We start from the raw sequence: 23,442 nt of genomic DNA, 5'->3' as shown, positions 1-23,442 counted from the left end.
TGTAGCAGTATATATTTTTCAAACTATTTGGAAGGGAGGGGGAGGCTCTCTGTAGTATAAATATATTTCGCTCCAGCCCACTATAAATAAAATCTCTTTTCCTCCTCGGAACATACTCATTTTCAGTAGTAGTATGACCAGAATGTTTTGGTATGTTGCACCTGTACTTTTCAATCAATGAACAATGTACAGTTAATAGCAGAACACTTCAGCTCTGCACCATTACCCACCACAAACTGCCAAGAGATTTGTGGGGTGGTTTTTGTTTGTTTTTCTTCCTTTCTTTAAAGTGCCCCCTACATCTTCATCTTTGTGGCAATATGTGACTAGTTACAGAGTCCGATTCCAGGTAATATAGCGACTGAAACAATAAATACGGTTCTACAAAAACATTCTGGTTATCTTCTGTAATTGCGACGAAATATATCACAATATATTATATACCTACACTTATAATACATGCACAAACATGTCTCACGTGGACAGACACTACAAAAAAATTATCTCCCCCCCTCCCCTAAATGCAGAAAATGTAAGAAAATGAGGGTTTGGTCCAATCTGTATGAAGGGTAACAAAAAATGAAAGGGTAAGTTAATGCTTCTCTACCCACCTTTCCCAATAAAATATTGACACCCCAAGCCCCCAGCTTTTTTGGCGTAGCCGTGAAAGGGGAATGTCTTTACATTTAGCCTTAGCTACAGTTTGAGATCACCTCTTTTGATGGCGCTGTCACCTACATCCCCACATCCTCTCCAAGTGCGCAAGATCACAGGTCGGCCGATCACAGAGCGGCCCACAAGTCACGGAGAGCACCGGCCCTGGGGAGGTGGTTACCAGTCTCGCGACAGCTTGGTGTTCTGATCCCTTTTGGGAGGCGCAGGGGGTGGCCCCCTCCGTAACGTTGCATAGCCGGATAAATGACCGCCCCCAAAGCTGCTTGCCTTCTGCTGGTCTGCCAGCAGCTCCGGTGGAGGTGGAGGCAGGGCCATGTCGTCCATGGTGGCCGTGGGCTCTGTTCTGGACATCCGTGCAGAGGAGAGGGAGCCGTGCCGGGTGATGGATTTCCGCTGCAGCGTCCGGTTGAGGTCTGCCAGGAATCCCGGCTGAACGCTAAGGCTGGACTTGGGTGAAGTGGGCACCTGAGGGGCAGCTGATCCCGGTGGCTCTGCAACCTCCGCCTGCGTCAGTCGAGTGCTGTCATTCCGCTTGGGGCGTGTGGGTGGTGGGGCCTTTTTCATGGGTGCTTTTGACCATGTCTGAGGCTGGGGATTGACAACGGCGACTTTTGGGGAGGTGCTGCCTGAAAACACAGATGGGATCTCCACCGGAGGCAGAGGAAGATCTATTTCAGGTGGTGGCGGTGGAAAGTCTGAATCAGATGGTGGTGAAGGGAATTCAACCACAGGTTCCTTCTCAGACACACTCGGAACAGGAGCCTTGGCTGGGATCCCTCCTTGTGGAAGGACAATGGGCAGGCCCACCCCAGAAAGGTTGAGCTTTCCTGGCTTTGGAGGGGCTGCAGGAGGCAATGATTCCTTGGAAGGAGACCCTGACGGGTCTGGTGGGTGTGCAAATTTGCTGACAAGGCGGTCCACTGAAGGTCTCTTGGACTCATGGTACTCAGTGGAGCTGGTGGACTTGATGCTGGAGTTTCGCTGAGGTGTTGGAGGTGGTTTCTTCCCTCCAGGGCTTGATGTCTTGCTGGTCTTTTTGACTGGAGACCCTGATCTGTCGGGGGGGGGAGAACCTGCAGAGGAAGCTGGGGAAGGAGGTGGAGGAGGAAACACTAAACTACTCTCTGGTGGAGGAGGGGGGAAATCTGGTGAGGGAGCGGAAACAGGCTGCCATTTGGGCTTTGCCTTCACTGCTGGAGGTGACTGCGGAGCCACGCTCAGTGGAAGGGGTTTTAGAGGCTGGGGCTCGGTGGCAGGTGGGGTGGGAGGAGGTGGGAACTGGCTAACTATCTGTTTCACCACAGATGGCACTGGGGACTGAGGGGATGGAGGAGGCTTCATAGAGAAGCTCTGCTGCTTTGGGAACATAGGGGGAGGAGTAGGGCCAGGAGGGGCTGGGGGCAGTGGTGGCACCTGGGGAGAGGTGACACTTGGTTGTTTCTTTATTGCAAGGGGCAAGGGAGCTGGCACAGGGGGGGTGACATGTGCGACCCCTGGTGACGCTGCCTTCCCACTAGGCTGCGGGGGGAGAGCTGCCATGACAGGCTTTGGGGGTGCCTGGGGTGGTGGCGGGGCAGGCACAGGCGGTGGCGGCGGTGGCAGTGAGGAGGTGGCAGCGGCCTGGCTTACGCTTGGTTGAACCTGATGTATTTTGGGGGGTGGCGGTGGTGGTGTGAACTGTGGCACAGAGGGGGCGCAAGGTGCCGGCTTCAGCTGCGCCATGGCGGAGCCCGGAGTGGGAGGCGGTGGTGGAGGCGGAGGGGGCGGCATGACCCCGTTGGGGGGCACAGGGTTGTGAGGCTTCCCCGCGGGCAGGGGGCCCTGCAGTGCCGCGGGAGGCCTGGCGAAGGGCCCGCCGTGCTGGGCGGCGTTCTGCAGCCTCGTGATGGTGCTGTACTTGACAAACATGGTGGCGGCAGAGCCTGCCGACGGGGCCGCCTGGCTGGGCAGGGGGGTGGCGGTGGAGGGGGGGGGGGGGGGGAGGAGGAGGAGGGGGAGGCGGCGGGGGCAGCGGGGGGGACGGCTGCGAGGCTGTGTAGGGGGTCACCACTTTAGTCTGTGGGGACACAGGGGGTGCAGCAGACATGATGGGCCGGCCTGCGGGCTCCGTTCGGGCCTGTCGGGAAGGGGTTTTTAGTGGAAAGGGAGAAAAAGAAACAGAGAGGGAGGGAGGGAAGGAGACAAAGAGATTATAAAGTCAAGGTTTAAATGTGCCTGTCATTAAAAATTAAGTGGCAGATTACAGCATGCAGGAAGTATTAGCAACACAATGCAGCAAGAGACCTCCACGCACTGACAAGCCTGGAGCATGCAGTCTGACCGGGCAGGCAGGGGGGGGAAGCCGGCAAAAGAATCTGTGGAACCAGGTTCAAGCTAGGCTGAATGTCAGCGAGGAGACACACCAGCCTTGTCGCTTCTGTGGGCAGGCAGCTGTAGCCGGTGGGCATCTGTAATGACCCAAGAGAGCACTGCCCAGAGTGCCGCGGGCCATGACGGAGGACATCAGGCAGAGCATGAGACCGCAGGCATCTACTCGGCTCACTAAGGCTGGAGTTAAACCATACATGGACGGCCTCCGGGGGCACCTGTCAAGCCTTTAGGTGGTTAGCTCAGGCCTGACACTGCTCGGTGTTAACGAAAGGCAGAAATCCTCAACCGCTCTAACACACATGAGGAGCAAGCTCTACACAGGAATACTACAGAGAATCCTTCCGCTCCACATGCTCCGGTATCTGAGACTGGCAAGGAAAATAATAGGAAAGAGAGGGACAACTGAGGTTTCCTGGGAAAATTTCACCAGAAGGAAATGTTTAAAGATCTGCAAAAGAAAGTTAGCTTAGGGAAGAAAAGCTACACGTGCAAATACTACATCAAGAGAAAAAGAAAGAAAAGATGGGGAAAAGCTTACTAAGGGAAAGAGCAATGGGAAAGCAGCAGGCAATGTTTAGTCTACTCATTGGGTTTTGCTCAAGTTAAACTGTTTCTCTAGAATTGCAAACCTAGAGTCCTATTAAAAATCAAAGAGATAATGGCATTACTCAAGCTTAAAAACATCCTCCTAATACAAAGTGGTTTGGCTGCAAGCCATGTTGTGAATTTCACAGTGCACAGCATAGAAACATGCATTAGAAATGCAACACCAACATGGCAGCTGACTGCACAGGGTACCTATAATTCATCAGAAGACACTTTGCCACAAGTTAGCCCAATTATGCTCATCTGCACTGTATGAGCAGGTTTGCACATTGCTTTCTTCTAAACACAGGTGCACAAAGTCTCTATGTGCAGAACACCACCAAAAGGATTAGAGTCAGAAACAGCAAACGGTGATATACAACACACATGGGGTGTGCTTCTACCTGTCACATTAGGTCTGGAAGGCAAGAGTATAACAGTTCTGGAGCTAAATCAAGGTGTTCACATAACAAAACAGGAGACAAATCTTGATCTCTTGCAAGTGTTAGTCTGTAAATTACCATTCTCCCAATCACCCAGGTTAATGAAGTTTCAAGTAGCACCACCTGACCTTAAATGTGCCCTGTATAAGGCACCATGGGTGTGCTGAGCTTCACTTTTGACACCTGAGACAGCAAAAGGCAACAGGAAAAATAAAAGCGCATAAAACAGAGAGGGAGCCCAAGGCATAACAGAACAGACATCCCTGAATGAGAAGACCTTGGAGAATCTGGAATTTGTCACTTAAAGCATACACAGTGAGCACACATTTTGACGCCTGTTGTAGCATCCCACTTGAAATAACTTGTTCAAAGTCTGACAAGCAAAAATGAGACATAATGAGATCTTCACTGCCCAACTGCAAAGAATGAACAGATGAATAAAGTATTCTTTGGACAAACAGCGATCTTTCAAAATGTGAATGGACAGATTACCCACATTTTGGGAAGTGTGGATTTTTTCATCTTAGAAATATTTGAAAGAGCGAGGAATTTTCTTCATAACTCATTGTGGACAGTGATTTTCACAGTGAGCAAATTAAACCCTCAGGATAGGGAAAAGAATGTTGTGCATCTCAGGAGGGGGAGACCCTTGCATCTCCACAGGATCAAATCAAATTTCCACAACCAGAAACATATTCAATGATACTCTGTATATTGAACCACCTTGAAAAAGATCATTCTTCTTGTTCTTCCTTATAACTATGTGATGCTCTCCTGTGTATCTTGAAAAATTACTTATTGCATAACTACCATGCACATTTTCATGGCTATCTGGAACTCTCAGAAATGCTGTAAAAAGAAAAGTGTCTGTTTTTAAAAATAACAGCTATGCTTTTTTTTTTCTGCTCTTTTTGCTAAGAACACAAGCTCTTGCAGCAAGCAGCCTGCCCGTATGAACTTCTTAAGCCAGCTTTGTCAGCAAAGCACTGTGGAGTCAATAACTCTGAAATAACTGCTTGGACACTAATCTGCCTAACGCAGCATGTCTCAGTACAACTACTTTTTAATGTAAATCACAATTTTTTTCCACACTGTTTTCTTTCTTGCCACGCAGGCTCACATTTCCCACTGCCAGTCTGATTTATTTGCTATTTAAGTTCCTTGGGCCTGGCCTGTACAGGATAAAAAAGCATGTACCGTGGTTTCACTAAAGATAATTTTGTCACCAATTTACTCAGAATTTCTTAACATGGCTTTGAATTGTAATTTTACACAGGTCATTTCATCTGGATTCTTTGGAGGTGTCAGGGCAATCCATTCATCTGTTCTGCACAAAGAAACGGACCTTTTTTGGGGGTTGTGCATAGAAAGGAATTCAGATGAATGAAATCTTGACGCATGATGGCCCTCAGCAGGGAGCAGTGTGAATACTTCATTTTAAAAATGGCTTTAATCAGATAACAGAAAAATTCCTGCAGTTTATTTAAATGAGCAGTTGCCAGCAGCACTATGGACTTGGTAAGAACAACAGTGAGTGGCAAACTGTAAACTCTTCCCTAAAAGCTCCCAGAGGATGTAGCAGCAGGATTTTCATACAGAACCCAAAACTTTAGAAAACAGTAACATTCTCACAGCAGCTCTCTTTCCCCTCTGTCGGGTACATGCCAAAACACACTCAAGTGCCCCATCTTTTGCATCTAACCCACTCCTGCAGAAATGATGCACGCTGTACACATACAAGCAGCCACCTGGTGATGAACATGCACCAGGTGTTGTGCTCATGCAGTAGAAAATTTGGATCACCATTTTGCAAGCTCCATTCCTGGGCCAAGGACTACATTACTATTAGAATCAGACAATTTCCAAGCCAGCAGGCAATGCAGAAAAGTTACCAGTTCCAAAGATGCAGCCAGGTCAGTCTTCACATTGTGCCACATGTGCTTTCTTATTTAAAAATCTGATGTTCTGTCTTATTTTTAACTACTTATCTGGTTCACCCATGGTTTCAGTTTTAAAAAGCTTGCTTCTCTAGCTTGAACCTGGGGTCTGGGGAAGGTTCAAAACTGACAGGAGTAAAACCAGCTTCTCATAGCATCCTGACAATGTACTTGCACTCAAAACTGCTGCAGTTAATACTGACATCATGGCTGTTCAGGAACCTGGAAATTAATTTAACTGCCTGACAACAAACTGATGTAAACGGCAACTGTGCTGTTTGGAAGTATTCCCTAGGAACTACATCAGTCAACTACCACAGAAAGGACAGAAAACTAACCAAACCACAACAGACCTGAGCCTCAGGCTTCAATGGGTTAAAATCTTTTGTAACTCACTACCAGCAACAGGAGATAACAAATCTGCGTCAGTCCACAATTATTGTCAATTTTTCTGCTTTTGCTTTGACCATATATATGTGGTCACCGTTTCCATTTTCACCAAATACAACAGAAAACATTTGAGTTAAAACTACCAGCGTACTTCTTAAATAGATATACCTGCCTTCAACTCTCAGTTATTCACATCTTCACAATGGAAAGATGTGGCTAGTTAACTGGAGAAAGATTTTAGTGAAAGAATTTCATTCAACTTGTTAACAACTGATCCTTTTATTTTGTCTTTATTCAACATTAGTTAATAGGATTCTATGGGATGGGCTGTATCATGCCTTCAAAGAACAGAGGGCTTCTGTGCACACAAATAAAAGCAAGAACAGAAGTTTCCAAGGCTAAATTCCCTGAAACAGTGATTCCTGAAAGAAACAATTATATGGCAGTGTATGTCAATAACAAAGAGTTAAAAAAAGAGAAGAAATCCCACACAAGACAGAGGTAGAAGAGGTATCACTCTGTCCCGTACATTTTGTTGGGTGTTGGTTCTCAAACTAAAGTCTTCTTGTTACCTTGCTGGATTCCTCCAGTTGAGTGCCTCGTTTCCAGGCCTCAGAAAACATGGAGCTGACAATACTTTGGGAACGGACATGTCCGGCTGGCTGGGTGTCAGAAACTCCACTGTCAGACTGATTAGAATGATTTGATTGAGATTCTGTTTAGAAAAAGTTAAGAAACAGTTAGCACATGTTGCTGAATACAAGAGTAAAGTCAGTGTGCTTCTAATGCAACTCTGTGTGACATTTATTGGTCATGCTTGTTAAGTATTTTGTAACTACTGCATAAAGTCTAGTTCACATCCAGGCTGTTGCAGTCCAGAAAACAAAACGAGCAACAGCATCCTGGTACTAACCAAATCTGAAGCTCTACAAAGATGATGGGGTGTCAGATATGCTGTGAAGTGAGAACACACTGCAGTTTTATAGGTTCTGAAACATCCAAGAGCTCCTGCACTTTGGGAAAAGCCCCATTTCATGCAATGCATGCAGCCTACTCTCTTCAGCACCGCTTCCAGCACAACCTGAGAAACAGACACTGGACATAGGCTGACAGCAGTCAAACTATGCTAGGCAAGGCAGTAGTCTGCTTCTGACTGTCCCATTCCTCAAGGGAAGAGAAGGACTAATGAGCATCCTGTAACTAGCAAACACAGATGATGCTCTGTATCCACCAGGTATCTTGAAAAGACAGCAGCAGCCACTGCCAGACTGATTTTCTCCAGCCTGGCAGCTGCTTTCTGTGTAGTCCCAAAGGTAAGAAAGCATCTAGGCATAGGCTGGACTGCAGCTCTGGCAGAACACGCACAGCTGGTAGGCTGTGGCTCAGCTCCCCACAAGAGAAACTTTACCAGAAAAACATCCAGCCTGGATGGAGAAATTATCAGTAACTGAGAAATTACTGCTACACCTAGCAGACTTTGCCACACAGCTGAAAAGACAGAGTACCTTCAGTTAGGCTGAATTTGCTTAGCTCATTCTCACAGGCTACTTTCTCAACCTTTCCAATTCAGTAGCATTACTTCCTGACCTGTATCTGCAATGGACACCACACTTTCATACAACAGCCTGTTTTCAACAATGAAACTTGCCCTGAGGGTTGAGAATAATCTGGCCAAGTATCAGTCAGCTCTGAACACTGAAATGAGACTATATAAACCTTCATCAATTTGTACACTGTTATGGGCTGTGAAAAAAAAAGCCCAGTCCCAGTCCTGCTGAAAGGTAAACGGGAGCTGCCAGCGCACACAGATTGACATAGGAACAGAAACAGTGTTTTCAAAGTTTGTCTCTAAAGAGATTATTTGGATCTTTGCCTTTGGGCAGGGACTATTATTTTCCAATTTTGAATATTCCAGTCAACAAAAGCAGTTTCACAGCTACACACACACACATATTCTGTGTAGCATTAAAACATACATTTGCTTTCTTTTTCTCAAATAGGTGAAGATGGAGGCATCAGGAATTTGAGGAAGTTTCCTCTCAGTGTCAGAAAAAGTCTTTTTTGGAAGCGCACAAGAAAGTACTGTATGTTTCTCAATACACACACCACTGCAACTAATATAAGGGGGCTTTTATATATATATGTGTATATATATATATATATAAATAAAATGCAAAGTCTGTGTTTTAGACTAAACAGTAAGACTTAGCATAAAAGATTTTGGAGAAACAGTCCACTTCCTGCAACAGTCTCTCCTAAGGTCTCTAGATAGGGGATAATAAAAAAAGGTAATTAAATCTTTCTATTATGAGGCAGATCACATTATTACCTGGCAAACTAGATGAGCTGGAGCCTGACTTGATACTGGAGCTAGACAAGGAAGTCCAGTCATACGCTGATTCTGTTCTCTTCAGTGCTTCCTGATAGTTCATGTATAGTTGCTTCCCATACTACGCAAAATGACAGACAAATTTAACAACTGTACATAGGCTGTGTACCCTTTCAGACTGCTGAGCTCCACCTCTGGTTTCTCTATTCCACCATTCTTTTCCCCCCAGAGAGAAACAACAGGCTCTTTGTTAAGGAGCTGAGGCAACAACATTAATTTTTTATTAGAGAATTGCTGAAAGAAAGAAACAAAACAGTTTGTTTATCCTAGAATAAACCAATGAATAAACCAAGCCAACCTGTGGATTTTAGAAATCAATTCTGCTTTCCAGTTCTCCCATTAGCTTTCTGTTTAAAATCTGTGAGGGAGCTGGCTAAAATCTAGTTATGATGTCTGCTAGAACTCTGTCAAGCGATGGAGGTCCAGCAGAAACAAGAAGGGCCTAATTACTGAATTATTATAACAAGAAAGCCCAACAATTTTGCTAGAGAATGAAACGTAAGAAGATTGCACAATTTACATTCAGGGTAGGTAAACAGAAGTAAGATTTAGTATGTATTCTACTAAGTAACTCTATGTGGTTTCAAACAGATAATGACAACTCATGAGAACAGTGTAAGACTGCCTAGAGGAGGTTACCTTAGCAATGCGGATGCCATTGATCCATTGGTGTAGAGTTCTTACATCATCGCAGCAAAGATACTTGATATACTGGGATTTCTTTTGGATCTGAGGATGCTGCAAAAAATCATTCATCCTCGTCAACATTTTAACAGCTAGGAACGCAAGGAAAGCCATTTATCTGTTGACATCTATAAGGACAAACTTAATGCTGGAAGCTCTTCAACAGTAGTCTGTATTTGAGCCTACTTAAAAATGTTTGACAGCGTTTCAGAAGGTGGCAGTGGGGATAGCTTCACATACAGATTGGCAGTGTGCGCTGATTTCAGGTTTGAAACACTAAGAAAAGGTGAATCAGTATTTTAGTGCTGTAACTTCTCTCTACTAAAAGTCTTTCGTACCTGTACGGCTCTTCAGAAATCATTATACTCTCAAGCACAGTGGTCAGAATAGTATCAGCTTGTAAAAACCTTTCCTAAACACAAGCAAGGTGCTGCCAAAGCACAAAGAGTTGTTTCCTTTCACTGCTCTATGGATTAACTCACCACCTGAAAGAGACAACTGACATTTCCCCTGGTTTACTCTGCGTGGTCAGCAAGTCTGATAAAGTAATTCAGTCTTAACCTGTCCAAATGATGGGGATAGAAAGTGACATGTCAGCAGAAGAAATCAATTTAATTCAAGAATTTATAAATACCTACAAACACTGACATTTCTTCTTTTAATAATAACCATGCCAATGACCTATGAGAACATGGGAAATATTTCCAGTTTCAGCTGCATGCCTTCTCCCGTATTTGATATTCAGTGTCTACCTCTCAGGGGGCCCAACTGCAATTGGAAGATGAAATCAATTTTTCACACAGTGGACAGGCAGCCACACACTCCAGGCACATAAAGCATTTTAAGGTACTGACATAACTCCATGAACTGCAGATCAGGGAAGGTAAGAGGTCAAATGAAAACTGTAAGTTCAACTATAACAATCTCATGTTACTCACACCATTTCCAAATCAATTTTCAAATGCTACTTGCTGTGAACATACTGTGAAAACCTGTTTTAAAATAGCTTTGCCACTATCTATCCTGCAGGAGCTGACATAATTTTGAACACTGTGTGGGAGTCAAGAGAGACTGGAAGATGAGTTGATGCAATTTACAATGATTTGAAGTACTGAAGTTATCTATTTCACAGGTTAAGATCAGGTTGCTGCTGTTTATATTTCACATTTTTCTACTTTTCTTTCTACCTGTCCTTTATACTCAGAAGTTTCTTCCTTTAATGCAACCCCTTTCCCCCAGATTGGGCAATACAGGCAGACCTGAGACTCCAATACCAATTTCTGCACACTTCTGGACCTACACTTTTAGAAGACAGCAACTCCCTGAAGTTAGTGTTTTGAGGGGTATTATCTCGCTGAATCTGAATGGTTTTAAGGTATAGAGTAGCTGAATGGAAGAAGAGTCATGTTCTGATTTACAGTATGCTGAACAATTAAATACACTAGGACTTAGTCTGGAAGTAAGACAATCGAGGGCAATATGAAAATCAAAGTCACAAGGAGCATGGAGAACAGGCAACAATTGTTCACCAAGTGTTTGTTTCCTATACAAGAACTACAGGAAAATGAAGTGGAAAGCAACTGATGGTTCAGAACAAATAAGAAAGCATGCAAGGTTTACCCAACTGCTGCAGCATTCTGCAAGTTTCTTGGAATCCAAAAAGAAACAGGGCATACTCAAAGAGTAAGAATGCACCTGGGGCTATTACACAGCCAATACCCAGTGTCTGGCTACCTACATTTCCAAAGGGTAAAAAAGTATTCTGTGAAAGTATCTCTGTCCTGGACTTCTAATTTTTCCCTAAGCAGCTTATAAAGAAAGGACAGTGTCAGAGAAACCTAGAGTGTTATAAATGAATCTAGAAAAGCCATTCTTCCGTGTCTCTCAGTGATCTATCTTCCTCCCCTACCACATAATCCACATGGATCTTCTGGCAGGTGGAAGAGATCTATCAGCTTGATGAGGAAGAAAGTGATTCATATGTATTTCTTCCTTCTGCACTAGTCCCCACATGGCATTTTCTCATTCTCTTACTGTATTTCCACCAAGGAGGCTCATTACAACTCCACAGAAAATGTAGTTAAACATAGCTTTCCCACTGTCATTGCAACTAACAGCAGTTTAGAGTTCCCATTTACCGAATGAAGTTTCACCCTGAAAACTGACAGACATAGTTTTCCAATTGTTGTATTACTATGGGAAGTCTATTCTAAATTACAGTCTCTCCAAAGATTAATACTGTGCTAATCAGCTGTTGCTCACAATTGGGAAGGATAGTTATTTTAAGGGACTAAGATTAGCATGGAAATGTTTCAAGCTCTTTATATGCTCTTTTCAGCGTGAGAATTTCCAAAACAATCACAAGTTACCTTGAGCACTAAACAATAGTCCGTGGGTGCTTTGTATTTGTTCCGATAGTCCTGTCCATAGTAAACACTGACATGATCAAGCTGTAGAAAGCACACAAGATCCCGCGAGACCTATTAAATACAAACATAATAATGTACAAAATACAAGGAAACCACATGCACTGACAGAATCAAAATACTAATAAAACATCTAGTTAAGGTTAAATATTAGGTTCAATCTGATCCAAAAACTACCATTAAGGAGACACAGCCATGCATAAACTCCTGCATCAGTCATCAATTTTTAACTGGATATTATTTTCCAAATTCAGTCTGGGTTGGGTTTTTTTGTGTTTTTCTGCATTTTGCCTTTTGACAGCATCTTACACCGGCCTGCTAATGTTGATTCAGAGTTGGTATCAGGAGAAAGTAAATAGGATTGTTTGCCTGGGAACTTTTCAACAGTTGTTGGCTATATTTCACCTTAGTTAATAATCAAGGTGTTCAAATTCCAATGGAAATGCGAGAAAAACTCTAATGATGTTTGGCAGTGATTGTAGGGCACAGAATTCCAATAGGTGATCTTGCATATAGATTGTTGTAACAAAGAAAAAGGCTGTGTAAGGAACATGAAAACATCTGAGATGTTTTCAGTGTGAAAGCTGATGCACTGACAGAAATTTCCTCATTGTCAGCTGTGTGGGAAGTGGACCTCCCATACTGGGGATCAGTGCATGCTGTCAAGTCTGATGGATTCATGGTCAAATTCAACTCACAGTGGTTCAGCCTTGAAACTATAATGCATTTGTAGCAGTTTTCTATTTACTTTTTATTATTGATACACACAGAACAGCAGTAAGTGACAATGAAGCAATGGTATTATATTTGCCAGTTTCAAAAAGCATAGCACAAATTGGTCCAGAAAGAATCCCATTTATATGAACTAACTAAAGACCATGGAATTATGCAGACTGTGGAGTAGGTCTGATATTTTATGATTGGCATTTGCAATGAAATCTGGTCCTTTATCTGAATTCTGCTTGAGATAACACAGCCTCTCAACTGCACCAATTATTTTTCCTTAAGTGTTTCTGAACAACTACCCTGAGCTCGTTTAAAAAGCAGACCCTTGTGTTCTTGCATTTTTAAACTTGGGGTTTAGCCCATCAAGTGCCACAACAGTAATTTACACAGCATTTCCATGATAAAGCTGCACTTTTAATTAAGGAATGTGGCACTAGGCAAGGCACAGCTAAGCCTACATTTTAAGGCTGACTCTTGTGACCACAATTTACCAGCAATAAAAAAATCCAGGGAAGCTGCTCTAAAGTATCATAAGTAAAAGCATACCTTTGCTTTCCCTTTAGGGACATAGTAGATTCCAGAAGCTCGAAGAAGAAAGTAACGTTTCTTCCAAGACTTCTTACCATCTTCTTTCAGCCACAAAACTCCCTCAATCTCTGGCACAGTTACAGAACTTCCACAGAAACATTCCTACCAATAAACACAATGTATTGGGAAAAGAGAAACAGACAGAACGTACAACATGCAGTGGTTTGTTTTTAATGACTGAAATTCTGAAATTCTTTATTTAAGGAATGCAGGCATAATAGGGACAGCTCTTTTTTTTCACACAGTGATATGAATTAGAGATTAACTGTGAAGCTACAAGGTAATTCAGACAAACACAATAGGGGCTCTTAGCAGCTACTGTAAAGATTTTCTAACCACTGCTTTTTGGTAATAGAGCTCCTAACAGCTTTATTTGCTGTAAAGTTATGAGGTCACCTTGTAGATATCTCCTCCTAAGTCTAAATCTACACACAGCCTAATTCAGTATCGATCAGATACAGCTATAATTTATTCCACAAGTACTTTGTTGCTACTAACTGCCAACACCACAACTTCTGTTGTTCTACTTATGAAGAGTGAACAGAGGAAAACAAATGCTTTAAATACTCTCCAGATTAATATGCAACACAAATACTAATGAGTAATCCTGGAAGACAAAAAGAATTAGATAGAATTACAACCTCTTCATGTCATGGATTCAATTTCCATCTTTCTGATCCACCGTATTCACATGACCACTTCTTAAAACCTGTATTAATAATACACTAAGAGCATGCATATGCTACTTATAAGTTAAATTTTATTAAATATAACCCCAAATTAAATACCCCAAACAGTCACTTTTGTCTAAGTACTGAAATCATAACCATTATTCTGGAAATCATATGGAAGTTATGACACTTCAGCACGAGTAGGTCTCTACAAAACTATCTCAAAACCATTCAGTTTTCAGCTTATGAAGGCTATATTCACTGTTTGCTCCACATATTTTTCTTGTTGTCTTTAGTGTTACAAACTATTTGACCTGTTTGATACTGACTTCCTTTGCTGTCACATATTTTAAAAATTGAGTATTTGGTTGTTTATTTTAAAATGTAACTGAAACAAATTTTAACTACTTTGCTTACTAATAAAATTTAAAATATTAACACAGGTCACTCATGAACCGATGCACAGAATTTTGTAGAGAGTAACAATTTGGAGAGTGCTAGGAAAAAAAAAAATATCTACCACTGCAGGTAAAAAAACCCCAGATGACAGTTGTGCAAATTTCCACTGGTTTTAGCCATAGTTACAGGTAACCTCATTTCGATTATCACTGTGTATGGTTTTTTGTTATTAAACAAAATATTATCATACCTGAAAAAGGCCAACATTAAAATAGTCATTATCTCAGATGTAAAACATTTCATTCATAGTTGTGGCAGAATTACAGTCAGCTCCACCCACCAATTTCAATCACCACAACCATTATGTCCTTTTTGTTTTGGCAGCCTTACCTCTAGCAGCACCTCCTTATTTCTGTCTGCCATCTCAGAGGTTTCTTTCTTCCCCAGAAGATAGTTCTGTAACAAGAGAAAGCTTAATATTTCTATAGGCATTCTGAAATCAAGCCAAGTAACATTTCTCACTTACCTTTCTGTAGCAGGAAAGAAAAAACCCAGAGCTGTCATCTAAAACCAATACATTAATTGAACAAAAACTCCACAGTCCACTTGAAACTATCTGTCAGATGGCTAAATAATACATGGAACTAAGTTATAAACACCTTTTCCAAAAATATCAATCGGCCCATACTCTTACCATAGCTAACAGCCTCAGAGCAACACTGTCCTGGCTTTTCACAAAACAGCTGCCTAGTACAATGCATCCAGAAATTACTATGGACTTGAAAAATCTCACAATAAAAATATTAACAAAGCCAGAAATCTTTAAGCTTGTTACATATTGCCATTATTTACTTGTTCAAAGAAGCACACATAGAGGCAATGTACTTCTTTCCACCTTGCCCTGGCAATTTTGCTGAATAAAACTATTGATTTTTCATTCAGAATTACTAAATACTCCTTTCCTTCTTAAAAGAAGGCTATCTGCAGGTCCTGTAACTTATTAATAAGGTTTGTACTCCTCTTCAGCTTGGCAAGTACTTGGACAATTAAAATCTTCCTCTTCCTAACCTGTAGCTGGAAAAGAATAATACTCACACATAGTTTAGCCAACAGTTCAATATTTTAAACTAAGATGAAATATCTGGTCTATGCTGGTGCGTCATTCTTGTTGACTGTGTCTACTGCATGTACTGACAGTAAACGTATCAACTACATGCTTCTAAGAACTCAGTTTTGCTGCATCACCACTAAGCACCTCAGTAAGACCTGGCTTTCAATCTTTGAAGGGAAAAAAAAAAACAACAAACAAAAACCCCGTGTACACTGATGATGCCCCAAAGGATGAGCATGTAAAACCAATAGACAGTTTGAATCCAAGAAATTACCACACAGATGCCATACAGATATAAAAATAATCTATGACCCCCAAAAGGGATACATTGGATAAGAGTTAAGAGAGAGATCAAGTGATAATGTATCTAGTTATTTTCAATTCAAATTCTTCAGAAAGCCACCTTCTATTTTTCTTTTTCTTTTCCTTCACCCCCTTACAATACCAAACTGCTGCCAGATATCAAATCTGCAGCTATCATTTCAGAGAAGAGAGGCATCTAACAGAGAAGAGAGATCTTTGGTTTCCCAGCCAAGGAACAGGAAACACAGGTGAGCAGTGGCAGATCCCAGCTTTCACAGAGATATACACATGCTTTCTTCTCTTCACTTGCCATTTGACCACAGAGTAGCTATTTCTTATACTTTCGTTTTTGCTTCTTGCCAGCAATGTAAGAATGCGCACTGGAGAGGCATTACTATTGGCAAGATCTGACAACACCTTTCTTGCCTATTCATGTATTTGAACAGCACTAAGCATTGGTGTAAATGCCATGTAACTGCTTGCCTTCATCTCTATTAAAAGTACCCACAAACACATTAGCAAACAGATTGCTTCAGCTCAAGGTTTTCTGACAGGGACTTGATTTTGTGCCAACCACAACGTGGATGTACACGGTACTGAAATGTAAAGTTGCCTGATATTTTAACATATACACAAGTATCAAGATAAAAGTATGAAATGAACGCTATCAAAAAGCGGTAAGAAACTGTAATCAGGCATGCATATACACATCCATTCAACATGAGTGTCAGGCTTACCTGGGGATTCTTGAAAAGTGCGTATTTCTCTATGCGTTCCACGAACATCAGTTTGTTTTGACTATCTCTTGTCCAGTTAAGAAGATTTTCAACTAGATTTTCATGATCTTCAAAGATCCTTTCTGTAGGAATAACAAGAGAGCAAATGCGTTTGAATGTCATATTTTGTTACAGAAACTACTCTGTAGTCATATCTCTGAGACAACGTACACACAGAGAATTCAACGTTACTAAACCAGGGAAGAAGTTTACACTAAGAAACTAAAAGAACTTAACTTTCAGATGTGCCTGGTTTAATTTTACACAAACACTCACTCAACACTCTCAATGCCATCTCTTCAGGCTTATAGTTCCATCAATATATGAAGTGCTTAGATTTTTTTTCACCTGACAAAGCCTACCAGCCCACATGAACACAGCAGACTCAAACGATGACATTTTGAATGCTATGAGCACAAATAAGGAGATTATCTCATTCCATGTACTCTGGTCCACACAATCCCTGAAAGAATTTATTAGGCAGCTTTTCCAGCACAGAATTTGTTTCTACATCCCTAATCAATATCTCACTTGTAAAGTATTAAAAAATAGTAACAGACAATATCTGAAATGCAAAATACCCATGGCTAGTGGAGGTATTGTAGAGGTAGTGTGAAAACTGACACTATCTCTTACAATCAATCTTGCTGAATAAATCATGTACCAACAATGGCTTCTAAGAACTATAAGCATTGGCTCTCTGTTGAAATAGTTATCACTAGTACAACATACTGAAAATAGACAAAAAAAAAGAAGGAAAAAAAAGGAAAATTTACTCAAATGATAGAGATATATGTGAAAACCCTTATTCTAAACTAAATAAGGAAGAATAAGTCTTTGGGAAACCACTAGCTCAACTTTCTCCCTCTTTCAATCAGAATTTTCTGATTGAAGGATCAGAATTCTCCTTTCTGCAGTTTATTCTTTCATCACACAGGCCACATAATGGCATTTCTGCAAATTATTTTTTCAGACTCCTCTGGGACCAGTTTGATCTTTCAATTGCATCTGAAAGCAGAAAATGTTTTATTCCCACAATATCAATTGCACTGCGTTTTTACAGAGGGCATATTGCTCTGTTCACATCCAATGAAGACTGAGATGTCAGCTGACATCTCAACATCTGCAGTAATTAAGAATACTAAGAAGAGTGAATGCAACAAATGTAATCTTTACATCTTGATATGACAACATTGAGGTCTCGGCAAGATTCTTTCTAAGCTTTCGAGTTACAACTCACAACTTCATAAAGCTCTATCAGCAACACAGCAATACTGTCTTCCAAGAAAATAAAGAAGGTGTTCTCTAACACAAGAACAGAACATAAAAGCTTCAGAAGACTGGCACAAAAGCTTGTATCTCACAGCAGCTTCATTAGTGAAACTGGGTGGCTTTCAAAACATATCAACTGTTATTACAAGAAGAGCAATAATTGAACTCAAACACAAAATAACTTATTCACTGAGTGTGTAGGTACCTATAGCACATAAACTGCATATAGTGCACTTTTCCTATTATTAAACATACTCTCTAAAATTAAACATTGTAATTTACTGATACTTCACAGACATACCCTGCTCCAACCAAAAAGAATGAAAACAAAACCTTGTTCGAACTAAAAGAAACCTTTCAGAGTTGTTTCTGCTACAAACTTGCAGGGTAAAACCAGGCATAGCATTTCATTCTGCATTCTGGAAATAGTATCACAGAGTTCTGCTGAAAGTACATATAAAGCTCCTAGTTAAACCATTAGGTAACAACAGTTGGCCTTCTACTTCAAGTAGATGTACTTACATCAGCCTCCTCAAAAACAAGTTAACCACACACAACTGAAGCAAACCACATAAAATGCAAACAATCAGGAACATGTCTTTCTCTGCAGTTTGCTAGCTTAAAGCTTTCACTGCATTTTATTGAACTGTGCAAGTAATGAGCAATCAACTGACAAGACGACATGGTAAAATATACTGTGAGAGTACATAGGCCCTCTGTGTCTCACTAAAGGATAATACAATAAAGGAGTTCCTTCCTCTTACATAGGCATTGCCAGAAAAAAAGTTTCAAAAGATGAAGCACTGGCAAAATCACAATAGTATATACAATAGTATATAGGTTGAGGGCTTTGTTGTAATAATTTTTTAATCTGTTTTCCAGTATAGAGGATATGAATCAAACAGGCTGCATTTTGGATTGTCTTTAAAAAAAAAACAGGTATGTGAAAGCCATTCAAAACTATTTAACAGTTGCCCTTGCCAACAATCACGGAAAGCCATGAAAAAAAATGGAAACTGAATCGTACTCTTTCATTTCCCTTAGGTTTGTCATATTGTAGGTTGAATTTAAAATTCTATAATAGATTATGTTTTTTAGCTTGAAACTCTTTCGATACAGCAGTCAAATTCTGTCATTCCCAGTGTGTCACTGAGCCCACAGAGTAGGGCATGCATATACTTCCAAAATGCCCAACAACAAAAGAGACTTCTTAACCCTGATTTAATTTCAAATCTTAATTCAGTCACACTGTTATTGTCTGAACAAACACCAGTTTATCTTTCCAGTATTTTTTCCTTTATTCTTTCCAGGCTGCAGAGTGAAGGGAAGCTTCTTATGCAAGCAAATCTAGGATGGGAAAGACCCCTAGTTGAGCCTCGAGTTTGGGATCCTGTTACACATTCAAAAATTTTTCAGTGATAGAAACATAAAACTATTGTAGAAGTAATAAAGTTATTTATTCATACTATTCCTATTGGTAAAATGTTACAGAATTACACCTTTGATTCCTATATACCTAATCTGGATTTACACAGAATTTGCAAATTCTGTCTGGTTTCAAAACTGGGCAACTTTTAAGATTTTATTTATTAAAATTTTAAGATGAGCCTAATAAGATGACATTTTTCACATGAAAGAAGATTCAAAGGATACCTTGTCACCTTACATGACCTTTTTTGTGTAACAGTAAGCAAAGTTAACATTCCATTTCATTTGACGTATTTCAGGCATACTGCAATATTCTACTGAATAGAATTCTACTGAAATAGAAAAGGTTTCACCAAAGGAGAGGGGAAATACTATTTTGCATTTTAATTTGAAATCAAGCTATTTGGATTCAGTTCTGGGATTTTGTTAGTTAACGGATAAGTTTCTTAACAGCTCTCTGATGTAATTCTTCTCTTAAACTGGAGATAATTAATAGTTTTTCTACCATTTTTCCTCTTATATTCCATTCAGATGCTATATCCTTTGGCTGAAAGAACAACTTTCATCGTGGTATGTGCAATACAGCACAAAGGAGCTTCAACTGCCCTCAATTTGCCATATTGCCATACTGCCAAATGCATTAAGATGTTTAACAAAAAAAATTTAGACAATTTTTTTAATAAGAGCTATTTGGACCAGTACAAAACACTATTTACAGAGAGGAAGATGCATAGTAAATTTTTTTCCCTTATTTCTTTTTCTTCTGTGAGGAGCCCATCAAAACCAAGAGGCTCAGTAACTCGACATTAGTAAAATTACTCTACCACACATTAGAATTTAGACATGCTTTTAATATGAAAGATCATTCTGAAACAATACTCACGAGATTTATTATATCAATGAACATTTACTACATGAATGAATGGGATGACAAACATTAAGACAAAAAGAATTCAAATCATTCTGAGGATGCAGATATAGACAAGCATTACATCAGTAGGTAAGAATTATAAATGTTTATAATTATTACTTACCCATTTGCAATTCAGAGATGGTTTCTACCAACGACCAGTCTAAACTGTAACCACAATGCGATTTGTCCATCAGATTGTCTAATACTTGTCTCACTGTCTGCCTCTCATCCACCATCATTGTTTTTGAGCTGTCATCAGACATATGGACTCTGATCACCAACTATTCAGCAGAAAATTAGGAAACAAAAAAGAAGGATTAAATTCCCACATTTCAAATAAAAACTGTATCTTTTAAGATCGTTTCTTTTTCTAACATTGTTAAAATACCATAAAATATTAAGTTCAGTTAAAACACTCGCTCAAAATGTAAAAAGCCATAAATGACAGATATTTGTATCACGGACACTTAATAAGATACTGTTGCTCTTCGGTATAAACGAGCAAATATAAAGGTCTTCCCAATATGATGATATCATGATTTAGCTGTCTGTTAAGCAGAAAAAAATTCCCTCATGCCCAAGTGTTTTGTTCTGATTAATAAACTGTCCCTGTGACAATTTTTCTCACATCCCTAGGTGTAACAAACACGCAGTTTTGCACAAGCTTATATAAAATCAGAATTTTTCCTATTTGCAATTCAGCTTTCTGCCTGCTTCCTCCGTATTTTCTAAAAATGCTGATTATGTAAGTAAACAATATACCTACACTAAATTTTCTTTTTCTGGACAGTATGAAGCATTAGCATGAAGAAGTCTGCTTTTAAAACACAGCAGCTTTTCACAGGCACTTTAAAAAGTTCACTGTCAAAACCCCCCCAAAACCAACCTAACCAAAAATCCAAACCAAAACACCTGATCAAAAACCTTAAGACAATGGATTCTTCTTGCTAATCATTATGTTTCCTTTTTTATATCTTGTTCGGCTCTAGAAGCTAAAATATGCTAGTTGGCTTGTTACTTCCCAACTTCCAGCAAGGACAGGTTTTCAGCTTTTGATATGTAAACAGTAAATGTAAAAATTTTAAGCTAGTGAAAAAATCCAAACATAAAATAAGAATGCTAAATTTCAAGGGAACGCTAGATACTTCGAGAGTGCATCATGCATAGATTTCCTCCACTTGGTGACACCTACAGTCTGGAATGCTGGTATTCCATTTAACTGTGGAAAACAGTGCTATGCATAATACGAAGAAAAGGATCTGTAAAGCAAACAGACCCAAATTTTAAATGTGTGGCTGCTTAACATACAATCTCAGGAGGCTGGACTTCCATTTCAGCTCTAGGTGGAGGTTAACAAAGTCTTCTCAATGTGAGCCATCTGCAAAATATGCTATTCCTTAAGAAAAACCTTCTGTTTTATATGGGTTTTTCTACACACAGGAATACGCTAGAATTTTCTTGATTAGGTCCAGTCCAGATTTAGAAACTATATGCTCACACAGTATCAGAACAATACAGTGTTCCTGTTTTATTTAGAGCAACTTAAGAGTAATAGGCACAGATGAGAACAATTTTGCTTGCATTTTCCAGGTAGATCACAGTATCACAGTATGCTAGTCCAATCCCCTTGCCGGAGCACGAACACCTAGATAAGGTTACACAGGAATGTCTCCAGGGAAGGAGACTCCACAACCTCTCTGGGCCGCCTGTTCCAGTGTTCTGTCACCCTCACTGAGAAGAAGTTTCTTCTCAAGTTTAAGTGGAACCTCTTGTGTTCCAGTTTGTACCCATTACCCCTTGCCCTATCATTGTTTGCCACTGAGTAGAGCCTGGCTCCATCCTCGTGACACTCCCCCTTTATATATTTATATACACTAATAAGGTCACCCCTCAGTCTCCTCTTCTCCAAACTATAGAGACCCAGCTCCCTCAGTCTTTCCTCATAAGGGAGATGTTCCACTCCCTTAATCATCTTCGTTGCCCTGCACTGGACTCTCTCCAGCAGCTCCCTGTCCTTCTTGAACTGAGGGGCCCAGAACTGGACACAATATTCCAGATGCGGTCTCACCAGGGCAGAGTAGAGGGGAAGGAGGACCTCTCTCGACCTACTAATCACCCCCCTTCTAATACACCCCAGGATGCCATTGGCCTTCTTGGCCACAAGAGCACAGTGTTGGCTCATGGTCATCCTGTCGTCCACTAGGACCCCCAGGTCCCTCTCCCCTACACTGCTCTCTAACGGGTCGTTTCCCAACCTGTACTGGAACCTGGGGTTGTTCCTGCCCAGATGCAGGACTCTACACTTTCCCTTGTTATATTTCATCAAGTTATTGCCTGCCCAACTCTCCAGCCTGTCCAGGTCTCACTGGATGGCAGCACAACCTTCTGGCGTGTCAGCCACTCCTCCCAGCTTAGTGTCATCAGCAAACTCGCTGATAGTACACTCAATTCCCTCATCTAAATCACTGATGAATATATTAAATAATACTGGTCCCAGTACTGACCCTTGAGGCACTCCACTAGTTACAGGCCTCCAACTAGACTCCGCCCCATAGACTACAACTCTCTGGCTTCTCTCCTTCAGCCAGTTCACAGTCAACTGTGAGTATAAAGATCTTATAAACTAGTATCCATAACTTACCTTTTTCACTTGTGCCTCTTTAATCTTCTCTAATGCAACCCTAATCTTCTCAGCTTTGAGTTTAGCAGCCTGCTCCTCCTAGGGGACACAACACACAGAATTCCAGTGAACACAAACTTCAGTTCAGTTTTGGGGGACTTAATTTTCAGACTACCATGCTTTAAAATATGAACTGAAATGCTGATGCACCCACCCATAAATCCTCACCTATTTCTTAGTAATAACAAAGACTTATTTTTTATGACAAAAACTGTTACTCTATATAGCTAACATTTAGAAATATAACTGCCATTACCTCCAAAAGAACATACTGGAGGTATATATTTCATATTTGCTGTTTCTTGGTTCTTCCATATTATAAGTAGCCTTGTGCATTGCTACCAAAAATTTTAGCACATTTGGACAATACATATTTGACAAGAGTGTACATCTGAGTATCCAACAGATACATCCATGTACAACAGTACATCCAACAGATATTTAATCAACATAAAACATTAATAGCACACAGAGAAGTATCAGAATTTAGCAGCACACAAGTATGGAAAAGAAATCGTACAAGTAAGAGTCCACACTGGGCATTGGTTTGGAAGATTTTAAAGTATTAAATCCATTTGAAGTCAGTAAGTAGCTTGAACACTGCCTTTATCTTTACAAAATGCAGTTTGTATTTTTCCTTGCTTTTATTTTAAGTACACATAAAGCAAATGATTGT

General features: G+C 40.6%; 1 protein-coding gene across 1 annotated transcript in view; it reads right to left on the bottom strand.

The window, feature by feature from the left end:
* Positions 1 to 392: 392 nt before the first annotated feature.
* Positions 393 to 23,442, bottom strand: part of RAPH1 (Ras association (RalGDS/AF-6) and pleckstrin homology domains 1) — a 90,130-nt gene continuing 67,080 nt past the window's right edge. The window contains 11 exon segments of the mRNA XM_057411712.1: positions 393 to 2,656; positions 2,658 to 2,791; positions 6,973 to 7,115; positions 8,730 to 8,850; positions 9,429 to 9,527; positions 11,843 to 11,953; positions 13,172 to 13,315; positions 14,674 to 14,739; positions 16,435 to 16,556; positions 20,208 to 20,367; positions 22,728 to 22,805. Of these exon segments, the coding sequence (XP_057267695.1) occupies positions 832 to 2,656; positions 2,658 to 2,791; positions 6,973 to 7,115; positions 8,730 to 8,850; positions 9,429 to 9,527; positions 11,843 to 11,953; positions 13,172 to 13,315; positions 14,674 to 14,739; positions 16,435 to 16,556; positions 20,208 to 20,367; positions 22,728 to 22,805 (3,003 nt within the window). The 3' untranslated portion in view covers positions 393 to 831.

This window comes from Pezoporus wallicus, unplaced genomic scaffold, assembly GCF_028554395.1.
Source record: "Pezoporus wallicus isolate ANWC-B61680 ecotype Strahan unplaced genomic scaffold, APGP_CSIRO_Pwel_v1 contig_6732, whole genome shotgun sequence".
Lineage (NCBI taxonomy): Eukaryota > Metazoa > Chordata > Aves > Psittaciformes > Psittacidae > Pezoporus > Pezoporus wallicus.
This window is presented reverse-complemented; position numbering and strand designations above follow the sequence as displayed.